The following is a 24,378-nucleotide window of genomic DNA, read 5'->3' as shown; positions in this document are numbered from 1 at the left end:
TGTTTACTGGGTTCCGATCGATTTTTGGCTAAATCTTGTGTTTTTTGATCAAACTCAAATTAATCGTTGCTACCATAGTTTGAGTTTGGTAGAGAACTTAAAGACTGGAACAAAATGGTTTTGGTAACTAGGTTTCTGGTACCGTACTTAGGCATATTGACCAATTTTACTCAGTGAGTTATCAAGCCTGACAATATTAGCTAAAAACTTGATCTGAAAAGAGTAGCCTACGGTATGTGCTCGTCGTCAGACTCAGAGGTTGTGTTGCTCGATACTAGATAACAAGAGCAGCGGAAAGAGTAGTCTGTCATCAGCATCAGACAATGACAATCATTCACCAAGTCCCAAAACGAAAAAGTGGTATAAACAGCCTTTTAATCGTCAATGGTTGAATGGTCAATGGTTGAATGATCCTGATTTTAAAAAATCGGTACAAGAAGACAAGACTGATCGATATGTAGCTTTTTGTGAGATTTGTGATATTAAATTACGTTTGATTGCTTGAATTGATTGCTTTGATTGCTTGAATCTTTATCCTCGGACTAGGAAAGCTTCTTGCAGATCTTAATCCTGGCAGTTTCGCATACTTGTAGAGGCTTCGGATCACTGACGCAGGCCCGGTCACCGAGATTGACAGAGTGAAGTTTCCGATTGTTGAAGTCTTGTTGCCGGGGAACTATTCCATCCATTAAATGCCGCTGAATGGAGAGCAGTCCTTAACGTGCATTGCTCAAGCGCACACCCCGAGAGTCGAACCAGCGCCGCTTGATCTTGAAGTTTCTTCGTTCCAGAAGTGACGCGGTAACCAATTGAGCTATCGGGGCGGACAAGATCACGAATAAAGATCACGAATCGAAAGAGAACAGTAATTAGTAAGCATATATCTTCTCTAAACTGTTGATTTCAGAGTCATGTTGTTCTTCAAATTGGCACAAAATGGGTCACAAAGGTTCAATTTCTTTGGTATCCAAATCTTGTGCTTTTTTTTCTTAAATCTTGTGTTTTTTCAGAATTTGCTGTGGCAGCATTGACCACAACTGTGTTGCCAGATTGGACTACTTATCGCAAATTGGGCTACTTTCCATATGTGATTTGCGACAAAAAATTGAGCTGACAAAACCTTGCGACTTTTTGGGCTACTTTTAAATTTAGATTGGCGACAATATAACAAGATTGCGACTTTTTTACATCGGAAATTTCTTACTAAAGTAAGTTTCGCTCGCAGTCTACTGACAGTTTATTTGTAGTTTACAAATTTTACAGCGCATTCTCATGTTTCCAAGACGTAGCAAGGGACATGGTTGAGTGAGTTTCTAGTCTATTCTAGCGTTACATTATCTCCGTTCTATGTCTTTACAGTTTACTCTTACTGTAGAAGTCAAAACGCAGAAGTGCTTGAAAAGTAGTGTGCTGAAAAAGTAGTGAGAATCTGTACCCGATAGAGCCTGATGTGAACGTGCCTTACTGTACCGGTAACTCTGTTGCTATTTAGCAGAGTAATTTGTGTTCACTGGGTTTGTTAAGCTGATTTTTCATATGTGTGTTTTTTAGCTGTACATTCAAGAGCATTTGACGGCTTGTATGTTATTAATTAACATATTTTTTCAGGTTCTTTCACTGACTGGCATGCAGTTTTTACATAGTTTACTAATCAATGTAATAATAATTGGAATAAGAATGAATGGCTTGATGAAAATGTATGTTTGTTGAATTTGTGTAATGATGATTGTACACCTTGTCCTTCAGTGAAAAAAAAACCCAACACATGACAAAACTGAGGCTAAGCAGTTCTGTTATGAAGTATGCCTAACAGAGACATTCAAAAGATTGTGTCAGTGTTAATAGTTCCCGCGCCCCCTGCTATAAATTGGGCTACTTTGGGAGCAAATTTGCTACTTTTTTGGCTACTTTTTTTTTCACAATCTGGCAACTCTGGACCACAACAGACAGTGGGCCCGGTAGGGTGCAACCTAGTTCGTACCCTGGACACTTCGGACCCTCAGTTCGTACCCTGAAAAGATCGAGAGAAAAAATTAAAAAAAGCCGAAGTCGCTGATCGCAGTTTAATAGCACAAAGCCGAAGTCGCTGCTCGCTGATCGGAGTTTCCACAAACAAACTCGAGGGTTAGGGTTAACGGAAAACGCGGTTAGCGGAAACTGCGGAAAAAATATTTGCAGAAACTGCGATCAGCGAGAGTTAGAGAGCATAGATTACTCGATGGTTAGAATTAGGGTTAGGGTAAGCCGAAACTGCAGTTAGCAAAAACTGCGAAAAAATGTTTGCGGAAACTGCGATCAGCGAGGGTTAGGGTTAGAGCATAGATTGCTCTATAGTTAGGGTTAGGGTAAAGGTTAGCGGAAACTGCGGAAAAATGTTTGGCGGAAACTTCGATCAGCGAGGGTTACAGTTAGAGCATAGATTACTTTATGGTTAGAGTTAGGGTCATAGCCGTACGAGAACAAACCATTTTGGGGGGGCAGAACGTAAATTTGCCCAAATGTGCACGCTTTTATAGAAATTGCCCAAATATAATGTAGCCTATGCGGTGCATGGTAACAGTGAAAAAGTAACATAACAAGATCACCAGCAGTGGCGTAGTCAGTAATTTTGAAAGGGGGGTTTTGACGCGTATTTCGATTATGGCGACACCCAGCATCGGGGGGTCTGGGAGGCCTCCCCCAGAAAATGTTGAAAAATTACTTTGAATTTGGTGCATTCTGAAAGTATTTTCAACAAAAATGTGGTTATGAATATTCCTGTAAAATGGTGCTGTCCGGTGGCATAGCAAAGTTTTCTTCGGCATTTTTCGGAAATAAAGCTACAATTATCTATGTTTTCTTGTTGTTAATTCCTGGCTGAGATATTTGAATGTTTGGTAATGGCAAAACTCGCTCTTTGCTCAATTTCGATTCTAAAAACTACCTCTCTACATCAGATACTAAAAAATTCTTTCAAGAAAGTAAAAAAACAAAGCTCTCCTTGTTCCACTTCAATACCCGCAGTCTAAGCAAAAATAAAGACAAACTCGAAGAATTTTTGGCCGAAATTAATCACCAACCAGATATTATTGCAATTTCTGAAACTAAAATAAAACCCAATTGTGTTGATAACTTTAGCCTCATCGAATACAAATTTTTACACAAAAACTCTCCTACAAATGCTGGTGGCGTTGCACTTTACATTAAAAATAATATTGCATATTCTATACGTAATGATATTAGCTTAAATGTACCAAATTGTGAAGACCTCTGGATCGAGATAAAAAGTAATTCTCAAGACAGCGCAGTCGTGGGTGTCATCTACAGGCATCCTGGACCAAACATTGATAGTTTTCAAAACAGGATAATATCAACTATTGCGGAAATTGAGAAGACGAAATCACAATATATCATTTGCGGAGACATCAACATCAACCTTATGCATGAAAATAAAACCCCTAAAGTAAAAGAATATTTGGACTCACTTGTGGCCATAGGTTGTAATTCCGTGATAAGCCATCCAACTAGATTTTCTAAAATTAGTGAACCATCTTTATTGGACCATATTTACACAAACATTGAAAAACAACACAAAACCAGCGGTATCTGTTTATATGATGTTTCTGATCATTTACCAGTGTTCTTGAGCGTAACTAATTTGAATTTCCTTAAAACCAAAGTTCTGAAATTGACACGATGTATGCGGCATTTTGACAATGAAAACTTTTTATCTGAAATGCATGTTGCTATGAACTCCCTTGATTTCACAAAAAACAACGTCAACACACAATTCTGTGAATTCATAGATGCGTTCCAAAAAACACTCAATAAACACGCACCTGTAAGGAAATTATCCCGTGAAGAAGTTAAATTGCAAAACAAACCCTGGATCACAAAAGGAATTCTTAAATCCATAAAGACAAAAAATAGACTATATCGAGCGTGCTATAAGCACAAAGATGACATGAAAATAAAGAAATATAAAGCTTACAATAACCGCTTGGTGCATATAAAAAGAATAGCTAAAAGACAACACTACACTTATTTATTTGAAACAAACAAAGCTGATGCATCGAAAACATGGAAAGTAATTAACGAATTGATCACTAGCAAATCCAAGTCAACGTCATCGCTTCCCACCAATATGGAAATAAATAACATTTTACACAAAACTGAATCAACCCACTTTGCAAACCTATCGAATGAGCACTTCACCAATATTGGTACTAATATGGCAAGTAAAATTAAACCAACTGGCGTATCCTCTTCAGATTTTTTAACAACAACATGCCAATCCAGTTTTTTACTTGAAGACATCAATCCCAGTGAGGTTTCAAACATCTGTTACGGCCAATCTCTGTACAAATCAAACGTCATATAAAACCGTTCAAGTCTACTGAATATTACGTCATGGAAGTTGCTAGAAAATGTGCCAAAATTGCACCAGCGTTCATAAGAATTGTGTCAAACCTGTTTGGGCCTGTTTGGGCCTGTTTAAACAGGAAATATTACATCAGCTTTAAACACCTGTTGGAATGACTTCATAATTGTCTTTCATTATTGCGTCACAGTACTGCATACGTGAATTTGAGATATTGCTATCTATTCTGGTCATTCGTAAAATGATTGTTTGAAAGTTGGCCGCACATTTAACTGTTGGCTTAGTGCTTGCTAGCTGGACAAAGGTTCCGTCTTTTATCCAAGTAATTTGTATTGTAGTGACAGTTTTTAGGTGTACGGCGTTGCACCAGTCATTTCGATAGCCTCGGGCTAATTTTACTGGAATACACTTTTGAATAGACGTTTCGAAAGTGTGTTTATTTTTGGGTCATTGCATGCAGACGAACGGATTTGGGAATCTTACGTTACAATTTTCCCACGAAGAGATTATGGTTTACCGCTGTGACCATAAAAAATAAAAGACGAAGTTAGTTAGTTGGTAGGCCAAGAAGCACTTAGAAGCAAAGAAATAATAAAAGAAGATCTTATTGGTTGGTAGTCTAAAGAAGCAAAGAAAATTAAAGACATTTCTTCTCGGTAGGCAACTGAAGAACTTTAAGCTAAAAAGTAAAGACATTTCTTCTCAGTTTGGTACAGAAGAAAAATAACTTTGACATTCATTGGCAAGAAAGAAGATTAAAGGCAATCCATCTGTGCTTGAAGATTCAAGTGGAAGAATCCAAGCAAGTTTTGTGGACGTTTGGACTTCACATACTCGTACAGCTACGGTATCGTGCATTTAAATTCTTTTTTGTATTTTTTACGGTCTTGGCAGTTAAGTTTTTTATAACTACTGTAGCCTAATAATTTTGTGTGTTTGTGTAACTTAATTTTTTTAATTGTTAATTTAGCCCCAACATTTAATATGTCTACACTCGGTGGCGACAAGGACTCGACCGCCGTAGACTCGACTGAGTTTAAGCCTGATGATGTTCTTTGCGGTCGGGCAGGCCATTCTGGGGAGGGACCCAATAACGATGAGGCTAAGTCAGTTCGAGAGGCCCGGCATCTTAGACGGGATATTTTGACTCAAATTGGGAAACTTTCTGTGGCCCTAGGTTCTTTGAGTGATAAGCAGGAACTGTTAATTTTTCGATCTAACTTATCTACTTTAGAAGAGGAATTACGGCATTTCCATGCTCTCTTGAGTAAAATTTTTAACTCTGCAATCTTAGCAGAACTTCGTGATAGGGTAGATCCCGAATTTAACTCGTTAAAAAATAACTTCCAACAAAAAGAAAGTGAGTTCTCAGATAGGTTGGATGCTGACATACATCCTGAAGATAGCGCCTCAAATGTAAGCACTAGGATGTCTGAGAGCTCGTCACGGATAGTGGCACAAATTAACTTACAGCTAAGACGAGAGGAGCTCCAGATACAAGCCGAAGCCGAAGCGAGAGCTGCTGAGGCTGCCATGAGAGCTGAGGCCATACGAACTGAAGCTGCCATGAGAGCTGAGGCCATACGAACTGAGGCTGCCGCGAGAGCTGAGGCCATACGAGCTGAGGCTGCCGCGAGAGCTGAGGCCGAAGCGAGAGCTGCTGAGGCCGCCGCGAGAGCTGAGGCCGTACGAACTGAGGCTGCCGCGAAAGCCGAAGCGAGAGCTGCTGAGTTCGCACTCAAAGACGCTCAGTTGAGGGCTGAACAACGTAAGGAAGTGGCATTAGCTGAATATCGATCAGAGGTGGGCTCCCGGCGTAGCTCTAAGAAGGGATCTTCTAGGCATTCCAGAAGTGAACATCAATCACAGTTTAATTTACATAACCTTTTCCAGACGCCTGTTCAATCTGTAAGTGGACCAGTACAATCCACATCTTTTCAAGCTGTTTCAGGAGGTCTCAGGGCCGCGGCTAAGGGTCTTCCGAAGGCTGTAGAGCCAAGGTCTGCAAATTACAACCGAACTCCTCCCCCAGAGCGTACAGGTCACGGGGCCGCCATTAGCAGTAATGCTTTGCCCCCTTCAAAGTTTTCTGCGCCGCTAGTTGCTGATCGCCCAGCTACACGTAATTTGGGTGGTTGTGAGAGGCGTATCGTGTCTCCTGATTTTAACGTGTTTGAGGATCGTGATCAGGCTGTGCATGTGACTGAGCCCACTCAGCCCCTTAAGGGATATAGCTTGTCTTCTCCCGCTAAATCGAGTTCTCAACAGCAGGATTGCTTTTTTGAATACCAAAATAGTAGGACGTTCTTCGATAAGGCGGCCTTGATTGGTTACGATGGTAATAATATGCCATTTGTCTTCTTTAAAAATCGTGTTATGGCCTTGATGGCAGCTTCGCCCTTTAAGGGAACTCGTTTGACTTTGTTGCAAGCAGCTTGTGTTAGAACAGCTGCACAAACGATTGCTAATTTGGTTTCTGACACTCCTGGCTTGTCAGAGGAAGACAGGATAGAAATGTCGTTAGCTCGCTTGTCCCAACGTTTTGGAGTTCGTGGAGGTCTTTTCGCAGAACCGGAAATTAGAAAGTATCGCTATGGTAGCAAATTGACTTCTATCTCTTCCAGTGATTTGAAAGAGTTTAAAGATGAATTGTCGCAGTGTTTGCTTTACGCGAAAGCTTATGGTCAGCGTGATAAATTAGAAGGACGTTTTGTTTTGGATTTGGCTAAGCGACTCCCGTTTGACGCTAAGCAGCGTTATCTTGACTTTTTAGGTGATCAGTATGGTAGCACTGAGGAACCTACCTTTCAGAGTTTGTTTGATTTTGTAGTACGGGAGGAAACGCGCAAGTCGACTGATTTTAGCATTATGCTAATGGGCGATTCTGGTGAGTCGCAGCATTTTAAAAAGTTTGGCAAAGGAAAATTGCCTTCATGTCCGGTTAGGCAGACGTCGGTAAAACCCCATGATAATGTGATTTCAGGGAGTTCGCAGTACTCGACTGCTGTTGGCGCACCGCGCGGCGGTGTGGCCAGACGTAGTGACATACCGGCATGTTTTTGTTGTTCGTCACGTGGTCAAGTTGAATATCATTTTTTGTCTAATTGTAAAGAATTTTTGCGCTTGACACCTAAAGGTCGGAGAGATGTCATTGTGAAAGCTGGAAAATGCTTGAACTGTTTGCGCCAGCATATGGTTAAGGACTGTAATCATGCAAACAACTGTCGTCAGTGTGGGCCTAACAACGATAGGAAACACTATTTTCTTCTGCATGATTTTTATGTGACGTCACGTGATTCTCTGGATTCGGTCGGTAAAGATGATGCTGGTGCCAGAGTTCCTGTGCGTAATGTTAAGATTGGAAATGTTAAAGCAGCCTTTAACCGCGTTACTGCTGCTCGTGTTTTGAATCCAATGACTGGCAAATCGAAGTTGGTGTATTGTCAGCATGATCCTGGTTCGCAGTTGACCTTTGTTTCGAGTGACTTGGTGTGCGAACTTGGTCTTAAACCGTATGATAAAGCGTCGTTTAAAATGGATACTCTGGCTGGTCAGAAACCTACTTGTGCTGACCTTGTTAAACTCAACATCCAGTCGTTAGAGACTGATGAACTGTTTTGTGATATAACCTCGGTAGTTAACCCAGCTTGGGCTGACGATGTTAAAACTTTACCCCATAAACAAGATTTAAGTGGTTTCCGTCATTTTCATGACGTGAATATGTTTCATTTGAATGATTGTAGTACTGTAGATGTACTGATTGGCAATGACAACGCTTATTTGATGTGGACAAAAGAAGAACGTGTTGGTGAAAATCGTAGTGAACCGCATGCTTTACTCACTCCTCTCGGTTGGTTGGCTTGTGGTGGTAAGTCACCCTTAGTTGAAAGCGTTGCTAAAGTGTGCAGAGTGCAGACGTCTTCAGAGTCGGATGTCATCTCTGGCTTTCAGCGTAAAATTGAGTCTCGTGATATGGAAATAGCAGACCTGAATAAAGTCATTCAGGATTTGACTTTGCAAAATGAAACCTGTGAATTGTCTCGCAATGATATTTTGGCTAGAGAACTTGTCGAACCGAATATTGAGTTGAAAGATGGTCGATTTGAGATACCTGTTCCGTTGAAGGAAGATATTGATCTACCTAACAATTTTGTGTTGGCGTCAGATAGAGCTGCTGCTTTAAGAAAGAAGGCTTTAAAACAACCTGAACTTCGTGATTTCCTTACTGACACCATGAAAGATCTTAAATCTAATGGCTATATTGAGCGTGCTGGTGAAGCAGGAAATGTCAAGGGATTTGAATGGTATTTACCATACTTTGTGACGTCACAATTAAAAAAGCGCATTGTTTACGATGGCAAGTCTGAATTTCGAGGAACTTGTGTTAATGATGTAATGTTTTCTGGTCCTGACTTGTTAAACCCTCTGGTAGATGTCTTGGCTAGATTTCGGCTTGGTAGATTTGGTCTCATGGCTGATGTGACTAAATGCTTCTTTCAAATAATGTTACCTGAGTCGCAAAGGGATTTGTTTCGCATATTGTGGTTTGAAGATGATGACCTTGAAAGTGGAAAGATTGTACCATTTCGTTTTTGTGTACACCCTTGGGGAATAAAGAGTAGCCCATATATCGCTTGCTTGGCTATAAAGAAAATGGTCGAGCAGAACCCCAGCGGTGCTGGTGAACTAACTCTCTGCAATATTGCAGATAATATGTACATGGATGATTTTATATTTTCGGCTGATAGCTTAGAGGAAGCTCAGCAAATCACTCATGAATCAATTGCTTTGTTTGATAGCCGTGGGTTTAAACTTGTTAAGTGGAGTGCTAACAAGGAGGCTATGATTGTCTTGTCAAATTTGGATAATGAGATGCTTTCACCTTTGATTCGTGACATTGACTTTCAGACTGAAAATATGACTTTGCCATCAGCGAAGACATTGGGTTGTGTGTGGCAAACCGAGTCTGACGAGATGCGTATCGCATGTTCCTTAAAGGGGCAGACAACCCCATTTTCAAATGCAAATTGAGAGTTGAAATACATAAAGGGGATATTCAAAAACACGTTGCACTTGTTTTTATGAAAAAGTACCCATTTGTTCTCGCGCAATCTTAAAACAAAGTTTTGGTTTTGCAATTCGAACACACGCCGCCTCAACTGTTGTCAAAATAAAATATTTGCTTACGTGACGTCATAACCAGACTTTGGCAAAAACATTTTGCTGGTTTAAGGTGTTGAGTGCAGCTGCAGATAAGGTTTGAAGCGTTGCAGCATTGGATAAGATTATCACAAGTAAAAATTTTAGCTCAGATTTAGTTTATTGTAGCTTTGATACTAGATTACATCATTTTAGAGACCATACTACACATTTACACTAGGCCTTGCACTGTTTGCAGGAAACAAGCAAATGCGATTATTTTGCTTCAGTGCTACAGAATGGTTTTGATGGGATTTAGTAACAAGAGGTTTAGACAGTCAAGGGTTGTAGGGGCTTAAATTTATTTATTTTTCATCTTTAGTCATGTTTGTGTACTATCAGACATGTTTGTAGGCCTATCAGACAGGCTAAACTAATATGCCTACCTCAATATACGGTACATGCTTTCCCAGTGCCATACCTTACTTGAATAGATTAAGCTAAACCTGTTACAGTTTTATACTCATCATGACAAGTCGATGTGTTGTGTATGACTGTTCAGTGTTCATCTGGTGGTTCTTCATACAAGAAAATTGAAATGGGACAAGTTTGTAAACACCACAAGAGTATGGCCAGGAGCAACAGAGACCAGCATAATAATGCCGACTCCATTTCAAGGAAACAGATTTTCAAAATCTTCAATTTAACATGGGACTTGCCACACAGCATTAAACCGCAATGCATGCCCTTCAATTTTTTTCAAAAAAATCCATTTCAACAACTCTGCAACCTTTGGAGTCAAGGTCCAGTGGGGAGACAACTCTACAACAAAATTCCAATCCATCCATACGACCGGCTGTCAGGAAACGTCAAGTTCTTGAAGTAATTTTGAGTTAACAATAATGTTACTACATGTTTGTTATAAAGTACCGTACATAAATTGGGGAATGGGGAGTACTGTACCATCCTTGAGAAATTGTTTTTCATATAATTTAGAATATCTTCCGGCTAAGCCTACTACATTTTAGTTGCTGCCTGCTGGCATAGCGATTCCTATCCTAGCTACATGTAATTTTAAAATGACCCATCTATAACTCACCAAGTATATTAACAAAAACAAGTCCTTGACAAACTGGTGTTTATTTCATTTACTGGCTAGCACGATATGCAACGGTAATGTAACAGTACATAAATGTGAGTTTTCTTTATTAGCCTACTGTCTTGTAATCTTGAGTTGTATTGTGCTGTTTTGTAATGTGCTTTTTGTGTTCATAGTTGTCCTGGTATTCTGATGGGTCAAGCCAAACAAAAATCGTTATTTGTTATGCCGCAACACAATACAACATATCGGATTTTCGTGTTTGTTTGTCAAAAGGATGCCATGAAGCCAAGGAGTGTGGCGAAAGGTAAGAAATTTTAACTCTATAATAAACTAACATATGAAATAACGGGTGGTGATGATGTCGTCCCCTCATACATCATACATTGTTTGCTGCTTTTGAGAATCATGCTGCCAAAATGAGTTTCATTTGTAAAACTGCTTGTGTCTTGGTTGGTTGGTTTTGAATCTTTATCCTCGGACTGGCAAAGCCTTGATTGGTTATTCCTGGTAGTTTCGCATACTTGTGGAGGCTCTTGACACAGGGCTGGTTACCGAGATTGGCAAAGTTGAAGTTTTCCGATTGTTGAAGTGTTGTTGCCGGAGAATTCACTAGGTGCCACTGAATGGGAAGCAGTCCTGAAAGTGCGTTGCTCAAGCGCACACTCCGAGAGTCGAACTTGAGCCGGGCGCGTAACCACTGAGCTAACGGGGCGGGATGGGAAGGCCTATTATTGGTCAACATTTTTGTTACGGATTTGTTATAATAGATGTAATAAAAGATAAGTTTTTATTGGCTTGTGAGTGCAAACATCATTTTGGTCTGCATTTCTTTTATACTATGCATAGACAACTTGTAACTGCATTTCTTTTATACTATGCATAGACAACTTGTAACTGCTATTCATTCCAACAAGAATAGCAGCAGGTCTACCGCTAGGTTTCGGGTTAGCTATCCGAAAGCAAAGCATAAGGAATGAGGCTATTCTCTAAAAACGATCAAAGAAAACCCCACTTACCATTATCTATACACCATAATTTTATGAAATTAGCAATATTCCAAAACTGCTACTTTATGTGTACTGTGTAGTTGTAGTATGTGATTACCCAGTCAGCAAAATCAATCATTTTTACATTGATTCAACGTTTTGCAGACGTTGAAACAATGTAAAAATGACGGATTTGACACAAATTTTGTCATTTTATTATTCATTTATTTGACGCAAAATTCGTCATTTTTACATTGATTCAACGTTTGCAAAACGTTGAATCAATGTAAAAAGGACTGATTTCGTTGACTGGATAAGCATGTGCGGTAAAGTGAAATGTGTGCAGCAATCATTGCGACTACCATACATTTTTATTGATTTAAAAATGCATTATCTTTTTTAAAGATCATGCCAAGAGCCTTTTGAAGATTGCATTGTGTGAAAGGGAAACATTGGCAGAACACCGAGAAGAATGGGAAAGCACACCTCTTTCCATGCATTTATGCTTAGGCGTTTGCATCCAGATGTTTCTGATGCAATTGCATCTTATTTTTCACGGTTTTCTAACCAAAACCCGTCTTAAATGATGTAGCAAATGCAATACCTAAACGTGGGCAATCATGTTGTATTATATTCATGTAACCAAAAGTTGCTTTTAAATACGTTATAGGCACATTGTCTACAGACAATTTGTTCGGTGGATCTGGGGTTATCTTTGTCATTCAATCCGTGTGCCTCTGCCGTCATGCGTTGTTTCGGCTATTAGGTCGAAATTTTCAAGTGAACATAGAAAATATGTTGGATTTAAATTATCCTGATTTGAAATAAAAAGAAGTCACAATTCAAAGTCTGCTTCAAGAAAAGCTTTGCCGTGTGCATAGAGAGAGTGATTTTTGTACTTGTACACTAAAGTATGCCTATCAGAGTTCTTGAGAAAATGTTCCTAGTTCTTTATAAACTAATATGGTGCTTGCCTGAAGCTAGTTGCTTTCGGTGTTCATTTTATCAACTACTAAGCTGCTTAAAATCGACATAAATAGTTCATTGCATTTGCTGGAAACGACACCATAAGCGATCTCTTACTCTGTATTTCAAATGCATCTTGCGTGAACATACGAGCAGCTTGTACCGTTATGACGTCACGTCCGATTATGGCACGGTTCAGTGAGCACGCGTCGCTCTGAAACTAAGGGCTAACTAAAACGGCCCTACAAAGGAAACGCAATGAAATTAAGGAAAAATTCCAACGACAACCACTTATTATACATGTGTAGAGCACTTACAAAGAAAAAAATCGAAAAGTATGGTTTGGGGTTTAATGCCCCTTTAAAGCCCTTAGCTAAACACACGCGCCGAAGTATGCTCAGTCAGCTTGGACAAAATTTTGATCCGCTAGGCTTTGGAGCGCCATTTTTTCTAAAAGCACGCCTTATACTTCAGCAATTGGCGATAGACAAGTTTGATTGGGACACCGAGGTCCCTGATAGCTTTGTTAAAGAGTGGGAGTCGTGGCTTCGCTCTTTGGACATGCTTAAGGATTTTTTGTTACCGAGATGGTATTTTGCAAACTCTGGTGTGTGCAGTCCGGATGATATTGTTTCATATCAATTGCATGGGTTTAGTGATGCTTCGAATCAAGCTTTCTCTTCTGTTGTTTACTTACGTAGACTGGTTAACGGAGTTCCGAGTGTGTCTTTCGTTCTGGGTAAATCTACCATTGTTGTAAAAAATCAGTTTTCTTGGCCGATAGCTAGGAAAGAGCTTGTTGCCGCTTTAAATACAGCAAGACTCGTGAAGCAGGCCTACGAGGCATTGAAGATGCCCGACTGCAGTAAGTATTTTTGGTGTGATTCTCGGACTGTGTTGCAGTGGGTTAAGAACCCTGATTTACGTTTGAATAAGTTTATTACGCGTCGAGTTGAGCATATTTTATTGTTGTCTGGAGCCCAGGATTGGCGTTTTTGCCCTACCGATATGAACCCAGCTGATGTTGGCACAAGGCCAAATCTTATTACAAAGAAAGAATTTCGAGAGTTGTGGTTAAATGGTTCTAGTCTTCTCTATCAGTGTGAAGAAATTCCATCTGTAGAAAACCCCACTCCAGTACCTGTCCATAGCCTATATCTTCGTGACGAAGAGGGGTCGCTTGACGTTGGACAGGGTGGCCTTCACAGATTGATCGAGGCCGCACCTTCTTTGTATGTTATGAAAAAGAGAATTGCTTATTTGGTTGCTTTTGTTGAATTTTTGTGCTGTAAAACGAAAAAGCGTAGCTTTATGAAGCCAAAACTGGACGCCTCTTATCTTAATAGAGCCTTAGACTTAACTGTGAAGTTTGTTCAGAAAAGCGTGTATGGCGATGTGTTACATTTAATGACCAAACGATCGCCGGATGCACTTGAGGAAGTGATAAAGCGGGGTAGTGTTGGCGCTTCGCAACGTGAGAAGGAACGCTTGAAAGGATTGCGTTCACTTAAAAAGTACAGACCTTGTGTAGATGATGCTGGTGTAATCCGCATTGAAGGGCGCTTAAGTAATTCTCCCGAGATTTCTCTAGAAGCAAAGCATCCGATTGTTTTGCCTTCGAAGCACCCCTTCACTAGGCTTGTTGTACTGTCGCATCATAATCGAAATGCGCACTGTGGAGTACAGCACACTTTGTTGTCTACGCGACAGAAGTTTTGGATCGCTAATGGTAATGCTTCCGTGAAGAGGTATCTTAATGATTGTGGTGTATGTGCGATTGAGAAAGCTCGGCCTATAAGGCAGCTCATGTCTGATTTACCTTTGTCTCGCACAACTGCCCATAGGAAACCCTTTTTTGATTGCGGCTTGGACTATCTTGGACCATTGACCTTTGTTGAAGGTAGGAGTCACAAAAAAGCTTGGGGACTCTTATTCACATGTATGGCATCTCGCGCTATTCATGTTGAGCTGGTTACGTCATTGTCGCTGAGTGATTTTTTACTTGCCTTTAGAAGGTTTACAGATTTACGTGGGCAGGTTAATGCTATCTATTCCGATAATGGAAGTACCTTTCAGACAGCATCTAAGAAGTTACCCGAGTTGATAGAATCAGCTGAATTTCACAACGCCCTGAGACAGAGAGAGATAAACTGGGAATTTATACCTCCGTATGCTCCGGCGCAAGGTGGCGTCTGGGAGGCAATGGTTAAACAATTTAAAATTGCATTTTTTCACATTTTGGACTCTTCAATTCGTAAGCCCAATTTTATTGAACTGCTTACGTACACAGGCAGTGCCGTTCGGATCGTGAACGAACGCCCTTTGGTACCTTTGAGTGACGACCCTAGGGATTTTACTGTCATCACCCCTGCCTCACTTTTGACCCCATACTTAGACCCATACTGTGCTGTTGGGCAACCACATGATCGTGACCAATTAAGAAGGGATTATCGGTTCAATTTGTCACTTTCTCAGCAGTTTTGGAGTAAATGGATCGATTTTTACTTGCCAGGTCTTCAGGGCCGGAAAAAATGGCTAAAAATGGCCGAGAATTTGGAGCCTGGTCAACTTGTAGTGGTAGGTTCTCTCCAAGACATTGGTAAACGTGGGAAGTATCAACTTGGGAGGGTGCATGAGGTAGTTCCACAAATTAGGAAAGGGAAGCCTGTGGTTCGTAGAGCCAAAGTTGCCGTCTGCAACTATGATGAGAGTACGGGGAAAGTAAAAGTAGACTACGTGTTGAGGGATATTTCGTGCCTCGCCCCCGTAAAGAACACCTAAGTGTTAGGGTTTGAGCCTGGTTTTGTCTGCGGTGGCCGACCCTTGTCTGAGCCCGGAACAGTCGGTTATTATCGCAACTATTGTATATAGCGTCATTTTAGCGTGTACCTATGGTACCAATTTCATGTATCGTCGTGTATTATTCCGTATTGTTGTTCATTCTTTGCATGCCCTTTGTATTTGCGTATTAACTTAAACGTGAGTGATTCAAACAATTAGTGTATCGTATGTTTTATTCATTGGCTCACGATTGTCCTTCAATTCTTTTTTAGTTATGCCATGTTAGACTGTCATAACTAGGGGCCGCTATGTTACGTCCAATCTCTGTACAAATCAAACGTCATATAAAACCGTTCAAGTCTACTGAATATTACGTCATGGAAGTTGCTAGAAAATGTGCCAAAATTGCACCAGCGTTCATAAGAATTGTGTCAAACCTGTTTGGGCCTGTTTAAACAGGAAATATTACATCAGCTTTAAACACCTGTTGGAATGACTTCATAATTGTCTTTCATTATTGCGTCACAGTACTGCATACGTGAATTTGAGATATTGCTATCTATTCTGGTCATTCGTAAAATGATTGTTTGAAAGTTGGCCGCACATTTAACTGTTGGCTTAGTGCTTGCTAGCTGGACAAAGGTTCCGTCTTTTATCCAAGTAATTTGTATTGTAGTGACAGTTTTTAGGTGTACGGCGTTGCACCAGTCATTTCGATAGCCTCGGGCTAATTTTACTGGAATACACTTTTGAATAGACGTTTCGAAAGTGTGTTTATTTTTGGGTCATTGCATGCAGACGAACGGATTTGGGAATCTTACGTTACAATTTTCCCACGAAGAGATTATGGTTTACCGCTGTGACCAACATCATAATGACATTGAAAACAAAAACTTCTCCTGGAATACACGATATCCCGACAAAATTCATCAAACTTGCAAACTGTATTATTTCACCCATTCTTGCTCGATTATACAACAACTGCTTTGCTCAAGAGACCTATCCAGATCCACTGAAGCTGTCTAAAATCATCCCAATACCAAAGGTATCCAATCCCACCGCTTTAACCGATCTCAGGCCAATATCTCTTTTGCCCACTTTCTCTAAAATTCTTGAAAAGTTTTTGTACGAACAAATGATTAAATTTCTGGATAAAAATAATATATTAACTCCCAGTCAACATGGTTTTAGGACAAACGATTCGACAGAACTCAGTATAACTCACATATATGATCATTTACTCAAAAACTTAAATGACAATAACTATACGTGCTCCATTTTTCTTGACCTGAGTAAAGCATTTGACACTGTTGATCATGGAATTTTATTGAACAAATTATATTGTTATGGTTTACGTGGAAAAATATGGAACTTGATGAAGTCTTATTTAACCAACAGACAACAATACACCAAACTTAACTCATTATCATCAAACTTTTCGACGGTCAAATGCGGCATCCCCCAAGGGTCAGTCCTTGGTCCTTTGTTATTTTTATTATATGTGAACGATCTACTTACTGCGTCCTCTTTCATGACCACTCTTTTTGCGGATGACACCAGCCTAAACATGACACACCATAATTTGACTTGCCTAGAACAACAAGCCAATGAAGAAATAAAAAAGATTGATGTATGGATGAGAACCAATAAATTATCGATTAATTTCACTAAAACTAATTTTATGATCATTTGTAGAAATCTTCCTGTTGCAAAATCGTTCTCTCTCACCTTAAACGGCCAAAGCATTAACAAAACTGATCAAGTAAAATATCTTGGAGTAACGATGGACCACAGATTGAACTGGAACGCCCATATCTCTGACCTTTGCACAAAATTGAGTAAAGTATGTGGCATTGCTTACAAAATCAGATACTATGTCCCATTATCCACATTACGATTAATTTACTTTTCATTATTTAAATCAAATCTTCAATATTCGATAATTAATTGGGGTAGGGCCAACAAAACGTTAGTACACAGGGTGGAAGTGATTCAGAACAAATTTATTAGAGCGTGTTTGTTTGGTGACAGGAAAACTTCGACGACCTACATGTACAGCAAATTTCAGGTATTAAAAGTGAGTGACCTTGCAAAGCTGGCATATGCACAGTTCATGTTCAAGTACGAAAATAATTTTTTGCCAGCATGTTTCTCTGGCTACTTTGTTAAATTAGACGACATACATCAACATGATACAAGACATAAGGCTAAAACCAGATTTTTTCTTCCCAGGTTTGAAACAAACTTTGGCAAAAAAACACTCCATTTCTTGTGTGTGCAAGTGTGGAGTGAAATTTCACACGATATAAAAGATTTACCGTTCCATTGCTTCAAAAAAAATCTCAAAAACCAACTGTTATATGAATATACATGCGTACCTTAAGTGCTCAATACAAAGGATAACTTACCTTTACAGTAGGCCTATATCATCATATCGTACTTATTAATATTTGTTCTCTACAGTTATTTAGTATCAAATTGCCCTGTTTTTGTATGCTTCACATAAAAATTGTTGCAATTCGGTGGTGGTATCCACGTTTTTCCTCGTTATTTCAGGAAAACTTTCGCAAGTGCTGTAGCCTATTATAGCACACAATCACTAATTATTGGTGGTTGGTCAATTCTTGGTCGTTGGTTTGAATCTTCATCCTCGGCTTACTCAGTCTGAGAATGCAGATTCAAACCAACAGTAGTTGTTTTTCAATCTCAGTGGCGAACCCTTTTTATTCAATGAAGTAGTGTGCCTGCCTCTGCACACTAGTGTGTATGAATGTGTAGTTAGATTTACTGTGATGGGGTGGTGGCTGACTAGATGACTGCTTATGGTCTTTCGCTACCATCCTGATTGCGCCATAATCTAACCAACAGTTGTACAATGCATTGTTTTGACAATTACATTTTACTCTGATTATATGTTAATATATGGCGCTGTTAAAACAAAATAAATTGACTTGACTTGACTTTGCAATACCCAACCCCCTCCCTCCCCCTGGCTACGCCACTGATCACCAGCTAGCTAGAATTTCTTACCAAAGTAATCAAGATAGAACAACTGAATTCATCTTTGAAGATACCTTGCTTGTGCATTGCTCGATGCTTCTGCACTTTGGCATGGTAAGTAGGAGTAACAAATATTGTTTTACACACCACACATAATAAACAACGCCCCTTAAATATTCAGTTGTGATGTTATAAAAGACTCAGAAAAATAAACATTGCAGGAAACCGGCTCAGGGTGACCATGACCATGCATATTCAAAAAAAAAGTATCCTACATAACAATAGAGAAATTATAATTAAATGTAATAAAACACAGACATACTACTTCTGTTCAAATAAACTTTGTTCAATCAATTAAAGTAGTTTTGATGATACGAATTTTAGTACAAAAATAAAAAGGTCTGGCAGCACTACTTCTAAAAATATACAGTAGCTGGGCTAGTACGGTAGGTGATTTGATGACAAAAATAACTAAGTTTAATATATTCTAACTAAGTTTGCATACAGACGGTGATGTAGGATTCAAAGAACCCAATTAGCCTAGCAGTACGTATTTACATTGATTCAATGTCTGAATAATATTCAATCATCGGATTTGCAGAAGGCGTCGTTGGATTTTCAAAAAATCGCCGAAAAAGGCTCTCGCCGAATAGTAGCAGAACCTTTTATAAAAGTAACCAAACAAAGCTAAGCAACACCTTAACATTGCTTTTAACAGGTATAACATGTTTTTGTTAAATGTTGTGTTGTTGCTTAGCTAGGTATGTCCGTTTATGGTTGAAAAAGTACTGTGAACTCTCCACCCGAATTGTTTTTATAAAAGTAGGCTATTCACCAGATTTATATAAATTCATATTTTGTAGTTGCCTAAATCAAGATGATGCATTTATGGATATTATGAAAAAAATTAAAGACTTTGTAAATTTTGATGCCTAGGCAACTGCATCATGCCAATTTGGGAAGTTTTATAAATGGGGGGACGGCTCCCCCCCTGCCCCCCTGGCTCGTACGGCTATGGTTAGGGTAAAGGTTAGCACAAACTGCGGTTAGCGGAAACTACGGATAAATGTTTGCGGAAACTGCGATCAGCGTGGGTTAGGGTTAGAGCATAGATTAGTCTATGGTTAGAGTTAGGGTTAGCGGAAACTGCGATCAGCGACTTCCGCTTTTTTTAATTTTTTCTCTCGATCTTTTCAGGGTACGAACTGAGGGTCCGAACTGTTCAGGGTACGAACTAGGTTGCATCCGGCCCGGTAGGCCTAAGCAGCGAAAGACCATATCGGTCATCGAATCAGCTGTTTCCCTGTTTTAAATGTGACAAATGTCAAGCATCGGCAAATAATGTTAAAACAAAATAGGCTGATGTTCAGTAAAAAGGAAAGAAAAGAAAGAAGTCATGTGCTGCTACGATACCGTACTCAATTGAAATCCTGTGGTTTTATTCAAATAGAAACTTTATTTCGGTTGTTTGAAAATAACAAAGAAAAAATCTTTGAATTCAATAAACTCTTGTAGCAAGGGTGTTTAAACTTCAGTGCGACCAATAAAAGTTCAAGTCAATAAATAGCACAAGCAAAAACATTTGCAGGCTCACAGTCGAAAGCCTGCATGTTCGACTCCAGCCACCCGCACTTGCTGTTGTTTCTCTGGGCAAGAAACTTTACGATAATTGCCTCTACCCAGTGATCGATTTCGAGCAATGGGTAGTACCAAATTTAAGTCATAAGTAAAGTAGACAACCGGAAACAGACATTGCCGTTGGCTGCAGCGTGGGTCAGGTGTACGTCGGAAGGCATACACCGATGCATAGCGCTCAAGTCCGCTTTCCCGCAATGCAGGATAAAGATAAACAAACAAAACAAACAATTTTTCGTAAAAAGGTAAAAATTGGTCCCATAGGGTACGGTAGGCTACTTGATTCAAGTGTTGAGTATGAGAAGATAAGGTTCTCATTGTACTAAGCCTTCGGCACTAAGGGGAGTAGGGTGGCCAGTTCCTTTCTCTCGACCACCTTTTCTGCAGCAATTTTGCCCACTCAATTTGTATCCCAAGTAGAGGTGAGCGGATGCAACCTAGTTCGTACCCTGAACAGTTCGTACCCTGAAAAGATCAAGAGAAAAAATTAAAAAAGCGGAAGTCGCTGATCCCAGTTTCCGCTAACCGTAACCCTTACCCTAACCCTCGTTCATCGCAGTTGCCGCAAACATTTTTCCGCAGTTTCCGCTAACCCTAACTCTAACCATAGAGTAATCTATGCCCTAACCCTAACCCTCGCTGATCGCAGTTTCCGTAAACATTTTTCCGCAGTGTATGCTAATTACCCTAACTATAGAGTAATCTATGCTCTAACCCTAACCCTCGCTGATCGCAGTTTCTGCTAACCTTTACCCTAACTCTAACCATAGAGTAATCTATGCTCTAACCATAACCCTTGCTGATCGCAGTTTCCGCAAACGTTTTTCCGCAGTTTCCGCTTACCCTAACTCTAACCATAGAGGAATCTATGCTCTAATCATAGAGGAATCTATGCTCTAACCCTAACCCTCGCTGATCGCAGTTTCCGCAAACATTTTTCCGCAGTTTCCGCTAACCCTAACCCTCGAGTTTGTTTCAAATTGTTTAAGGAAACTCCGATCAGCGACTTTGACTTTGTGCTATTAAACTGCAATCAGCGACTTCGGCTTTTTTCTGTATTTTCTCTCGATCTTTTCAGGGTACAAGCTGGGGGTACGAACTGTTCAAGGTACGAACTAGGACTAGGTTGCACCCGAGGTGAGCCGTGTTTGTCAACAACCAGCTCAAGCCGGGAGTCGAACCAAGTTTGCATAATTGGAAAGCCAGCGTCTTATCCGTTGTGCCATCCCACTGCGGTACAGTAGTATTAAAAAAATAATCACAATTCAATAAAAGTTATATTGGTCTTAAGACTTACCACAGGTTTATTATTGCTATCTGCTTTGGTTACAACATTAAATGTTTGTGCTTGCTGGGAAGACATGAAGACTCCAACTCAAACAAGTTCCTCATCCACCACGGAAAAGAGTAACGAGGTAAGTGGGCTGTGACCAGTATTTTCATCACTTGTAGCAACAGAATATAGCCTACTCTTTTTACTGTCAGGGCAGTGAAGTCGGAAGGATTTGGAATGTCCAGAGTTAAAGTCATTAAAAAAAGGCAATGGCTATTTGACCGGTCATGACGTCACTATATAGGCACTTTTTTCTTGTTCTCTTTCAAATCAAAAGACGAGAAGAGAAGAAAAAAGTGCCTATATAAGTTCTAAATTCAATAATTATATTCAACTGGATCAGTGGCGTGTACGATACCGTACTACTCGGGCTGGTGTTCCAGACGGAATGAGTTCGATACTACCTGAAGCATTCTTTTTTTTAAACTAAACTTTGACTGGAAGTGGCTCAATTGTTAAGCTGCTGCATTTTCATGGTCAATTTTTAATTTGAGTAGCCTACAGCCCAATTTTTTATGTCTTTTCAAATATGAGTTATAAAGTTGGAGTTTTTTTAATTTGCTGGAATTTGAGAATTTCTCTGGGTAATTTTCCATTCGTCATAAGAGGATGTGACCGTGTTTGCCGAACGACGCATTACATTTTTGCTCTCAACAAGTTAGTTTGGTGGCTGTACAAAGTTACAAATGGTTTCATCAATGTCAAGTTTACTTTTAGCAGGGATATCTATAACTACAGGATTGGAAGCTCTATGGAACTGAAAACCATTTATACACCTGTAGGGTCACTTTTCTTTGTGCGCTGCTGTGATAAATAATCACATAAATTGACCTCAAAGAGCAGCAAGTAGTAGGCTAAACGAACAACCAAAAGTGTAACAATCAATTCACCTGCTGTAAATTGTAACGTCTACGCTTGCCTGGTTTGTTTATTTGTTTGTATTTCATTAGTGCAATCATGTTGCATTTTGCTTGCTGCTTAAAAAATTTCCAGAATGTTTATTGGTTTTAGTTCTGATGACATCGTAAACGTATTGGTTTCGTCAGTGGTGGATTTCCAGAAGATTAGCTTCCGGAACGTTAGTTTTGTACTTTCCAAATGCGCTAGGTGCCGTAGAAGAGATTCAGAAATATGCCCTTATGAGACTTTGAAACAACACACTTGATGTAGCCTACGTAAAACGTTGCTAAAGTAAATAGGCTATCATGGTCCATAGATGATAAGCGTTGTTCAACGCAAATATTCGTATTTTAGTGAAACAATAACACAAAAAAATACAAGTTACAGCCTACAATTTTTTAAGACATTTATCGAATTCAAAATCATAATCCTCTGGCAATTTTGGGTCTCAGTTGCCGAGTTATGTCCCTGGCGCAACTAGGATCCAACACACTTTGCTGGTTAAAACTTTCTCAGTGGAGGACCGACCATTCGTATAAAGAGTAAACTTGAAACAGTTACATAGTGTGTAGAGAAGCCCGGTCAGATGTCAGTATGAGGTTCATTTGTGAAAATCCACGTTCACACTTGCTCGATGAAATTGGAAAGGATTTTAGTGACGTTATCAAATTTTGAAGACTCTTTTCGTAGTTTTATATTCGCAAAGTCCTCTCACAGCTTTGTGTTCATCTACTGTAAGCGCAATCTTTTTGCCACTTCAATGATTTCGTTTTCTCCGTGTGTCGTTACTGTGTCCTCTGGCCACGGAATGGCCCGTTTCGGTGAGTCCGATTCGGTGAGTCCGATTCGGTTAGTCCGATTCGGTGAGTCCGATCCCTTAACGGAGGATTTCTTCAATTTGTTTTTAAAATTATTGGGTACCGTAGCCTAATTATCATTGCCGTTTTAGGGTTAGGGGTTAGGAGTTAAGGTTAGGGGTTAGAAGTTAGGAACTCACCGAATCAGACTCACCGAATCGGACTCACCGAATCGGAGTCACCGAATAGTAGCAGACCCCTCTGGCCAAGTAGTTGAATCAAGTATTTGCAGCTGTTACTAAATGACGAGTCTGTTGAATTCAACAAACGATCTTGGATGGAATTTTCTAAGTGATGATAGAAGATGCGGCAATTGATTTGCGGGCTATTTCTGCAATGTTTACATGCAATTCCACACCTTTGAACTATAAGTTTTCTTCAGCATCCATGGCAATGTGATAATGTCGTCCGGGTTCGTTCCTATGTGTTTCATATAATTTTGCAAGATTATTAATTTTGTTATCTGCATCCCAAATAGTACATGCTCTGTTTTGCAGTTCGAGGCTTATGCTACTTCGAATAATTCTTGCAAGGAATCGTACATCAAAGCCAAGTCCAACACGAAATCCGTGGATGTTATCTTCGACAAGAGTCCTTGATATTTCGCACGTTTCCGAGAATCACTTGTGTCGCTACTAGCTCCCTTTTTGTAGGCTTACCATATTTTTGTGACTTCAAAACGGGACGCCTCCAAAGACCAAGACCACTTAGCTGTGATTTTTTAACTTTACATTTTCCGATATTATTACATAGGCCTACATTTAAAGCCACCCCGGCTGTCTTTATTGACCGTATTGTCATCGAGAGTTCATGCGCATATTCTCTTCTAAATATCGGTTTCAGTTCGAAAAATAGAAAGGAATTGATATTAACGATACAAAATAATTTGAATCTAGATTTTTTCTGTAAAGCAAATGGAAGAAAGAATAATAAAATAGCCTGCGGTTTTCAAGTCGATAAGTAACTCCCAATTGCACTGAATTTACCCAACACTGCGTACAAGCATTTGCGAATTTATATACTTATTCGCCCAATCATACTTTTCTGTAGATAACACCTTCTTCAAAAAGACATTGTTCAATTTTACATTCTCGTAAAAGTCAGAGCAGGACCAATCAGTATTGATTTTACATGTGATCACGGCTTTCACGTTCTGCTCCAGCATCCTGCTTCTACTCTCAGACCACATGCTCTTCGTGATGGAAAAAATTCTTTCAACAGGTGCGGTTGTTCCGGGTAAACAAAATATGAACTCTACCAGCCTTTGAAAGTTTGAAACACGTATGCATTTTTTTCAAATTCTTTGAACATCTCGACCC

The 24,378-nt window shown here is 39.7% G+C and overlaps 2 protein-coding genes across 3 annotated transcripts in view; both read left to right on the top strand.

The window, feature by feature from the left end:
- The first annotated feature begins 9,404 nt into the window (after positions 1-9,404).
- On the top strand, positions 9,405-12,860 carry LOC145778658 (uncharacterized). The gene is made up of 3 exons (XM_082590193.1): positions 9,405-10,381; positions 10,775-10,905; positions 11,993-12,860. Exons 1-3 carry the CDS (start codon positions 10,050-10,052, stop codon positions 12,172-12,174), a joined length of 645 nt encoding a protein of 214 aa, XP_082446319.1. The 5' UTR covers positions 9,405-10,049; the 3' UTR covers positions 12,175-12,860.
- An 8,402-nt stretch (positions 12,861-21,262) lies between these two features.
- Positions 21,263-24,378, top strand: part of LOC145778506 (alpha-adducin-like) — a 41,439-nt gene continuing 38,323 nt past the window's right edge. For both annotated transcript variants that reach the window (XM_082590001.1, XM_082590000.1), the window contains exon 1: positions 21,263-21,384. In XM_082590001.1, coding sequence (XP_082446127.1) covers positions 21,331-21,384 — 54 coding nt within the window. In that variant the 5' untranslated portion in view covers positions 21,263-21,330. The remainder of the gene's footprint in view (positions 21,385-24,378) is intronic.

The sequence above is a fragment of the Aplidium turbinatum genome, chromosome 10 (genome assembly GCF_918807975.1).
Source record: "Aplidium turbinatum chromosome 10, kaAplTurb1.1, whole genome shotgun sequence".
NCBI lineage: Eukaryota > Metazoa > Chordata > Ascidiacea > Aplousobranchia > Polyclinidae > Aplidium > Aplidium turbinatum.
This window is presented reverse-complemented; position numbering and strand designations above follow the sequence as displayed.

What these genes read in the sequence shown, in the direction of transcription:
- LOC145778658 (XM_082590193.1), top strand. Translation starts at nt 10,050, where the DNA reads ATGACTGTTCAGTGTTCATCTGGTGGTTCTTCATACAAGAAAATTGAA. An exon ending in GGAAACGTCAAGTTCTTGAA is followed by an intron (nt 10,382 to 10,774) that starts GTAATTTTGAGT and finishes TTGTGTTCATAG; the next exon opens with TTGTCCTGGTATTCTGATGG. An exon ending in GCCAAGGAGTGTGGCGAAAG is followed by an intron (nt 10,906 to 11,992) that starts GTAAGAAATTTT and finishes TCTTTTTTAAAG; the next exon opens with ATCATGCCAAGAGCCTTTTG.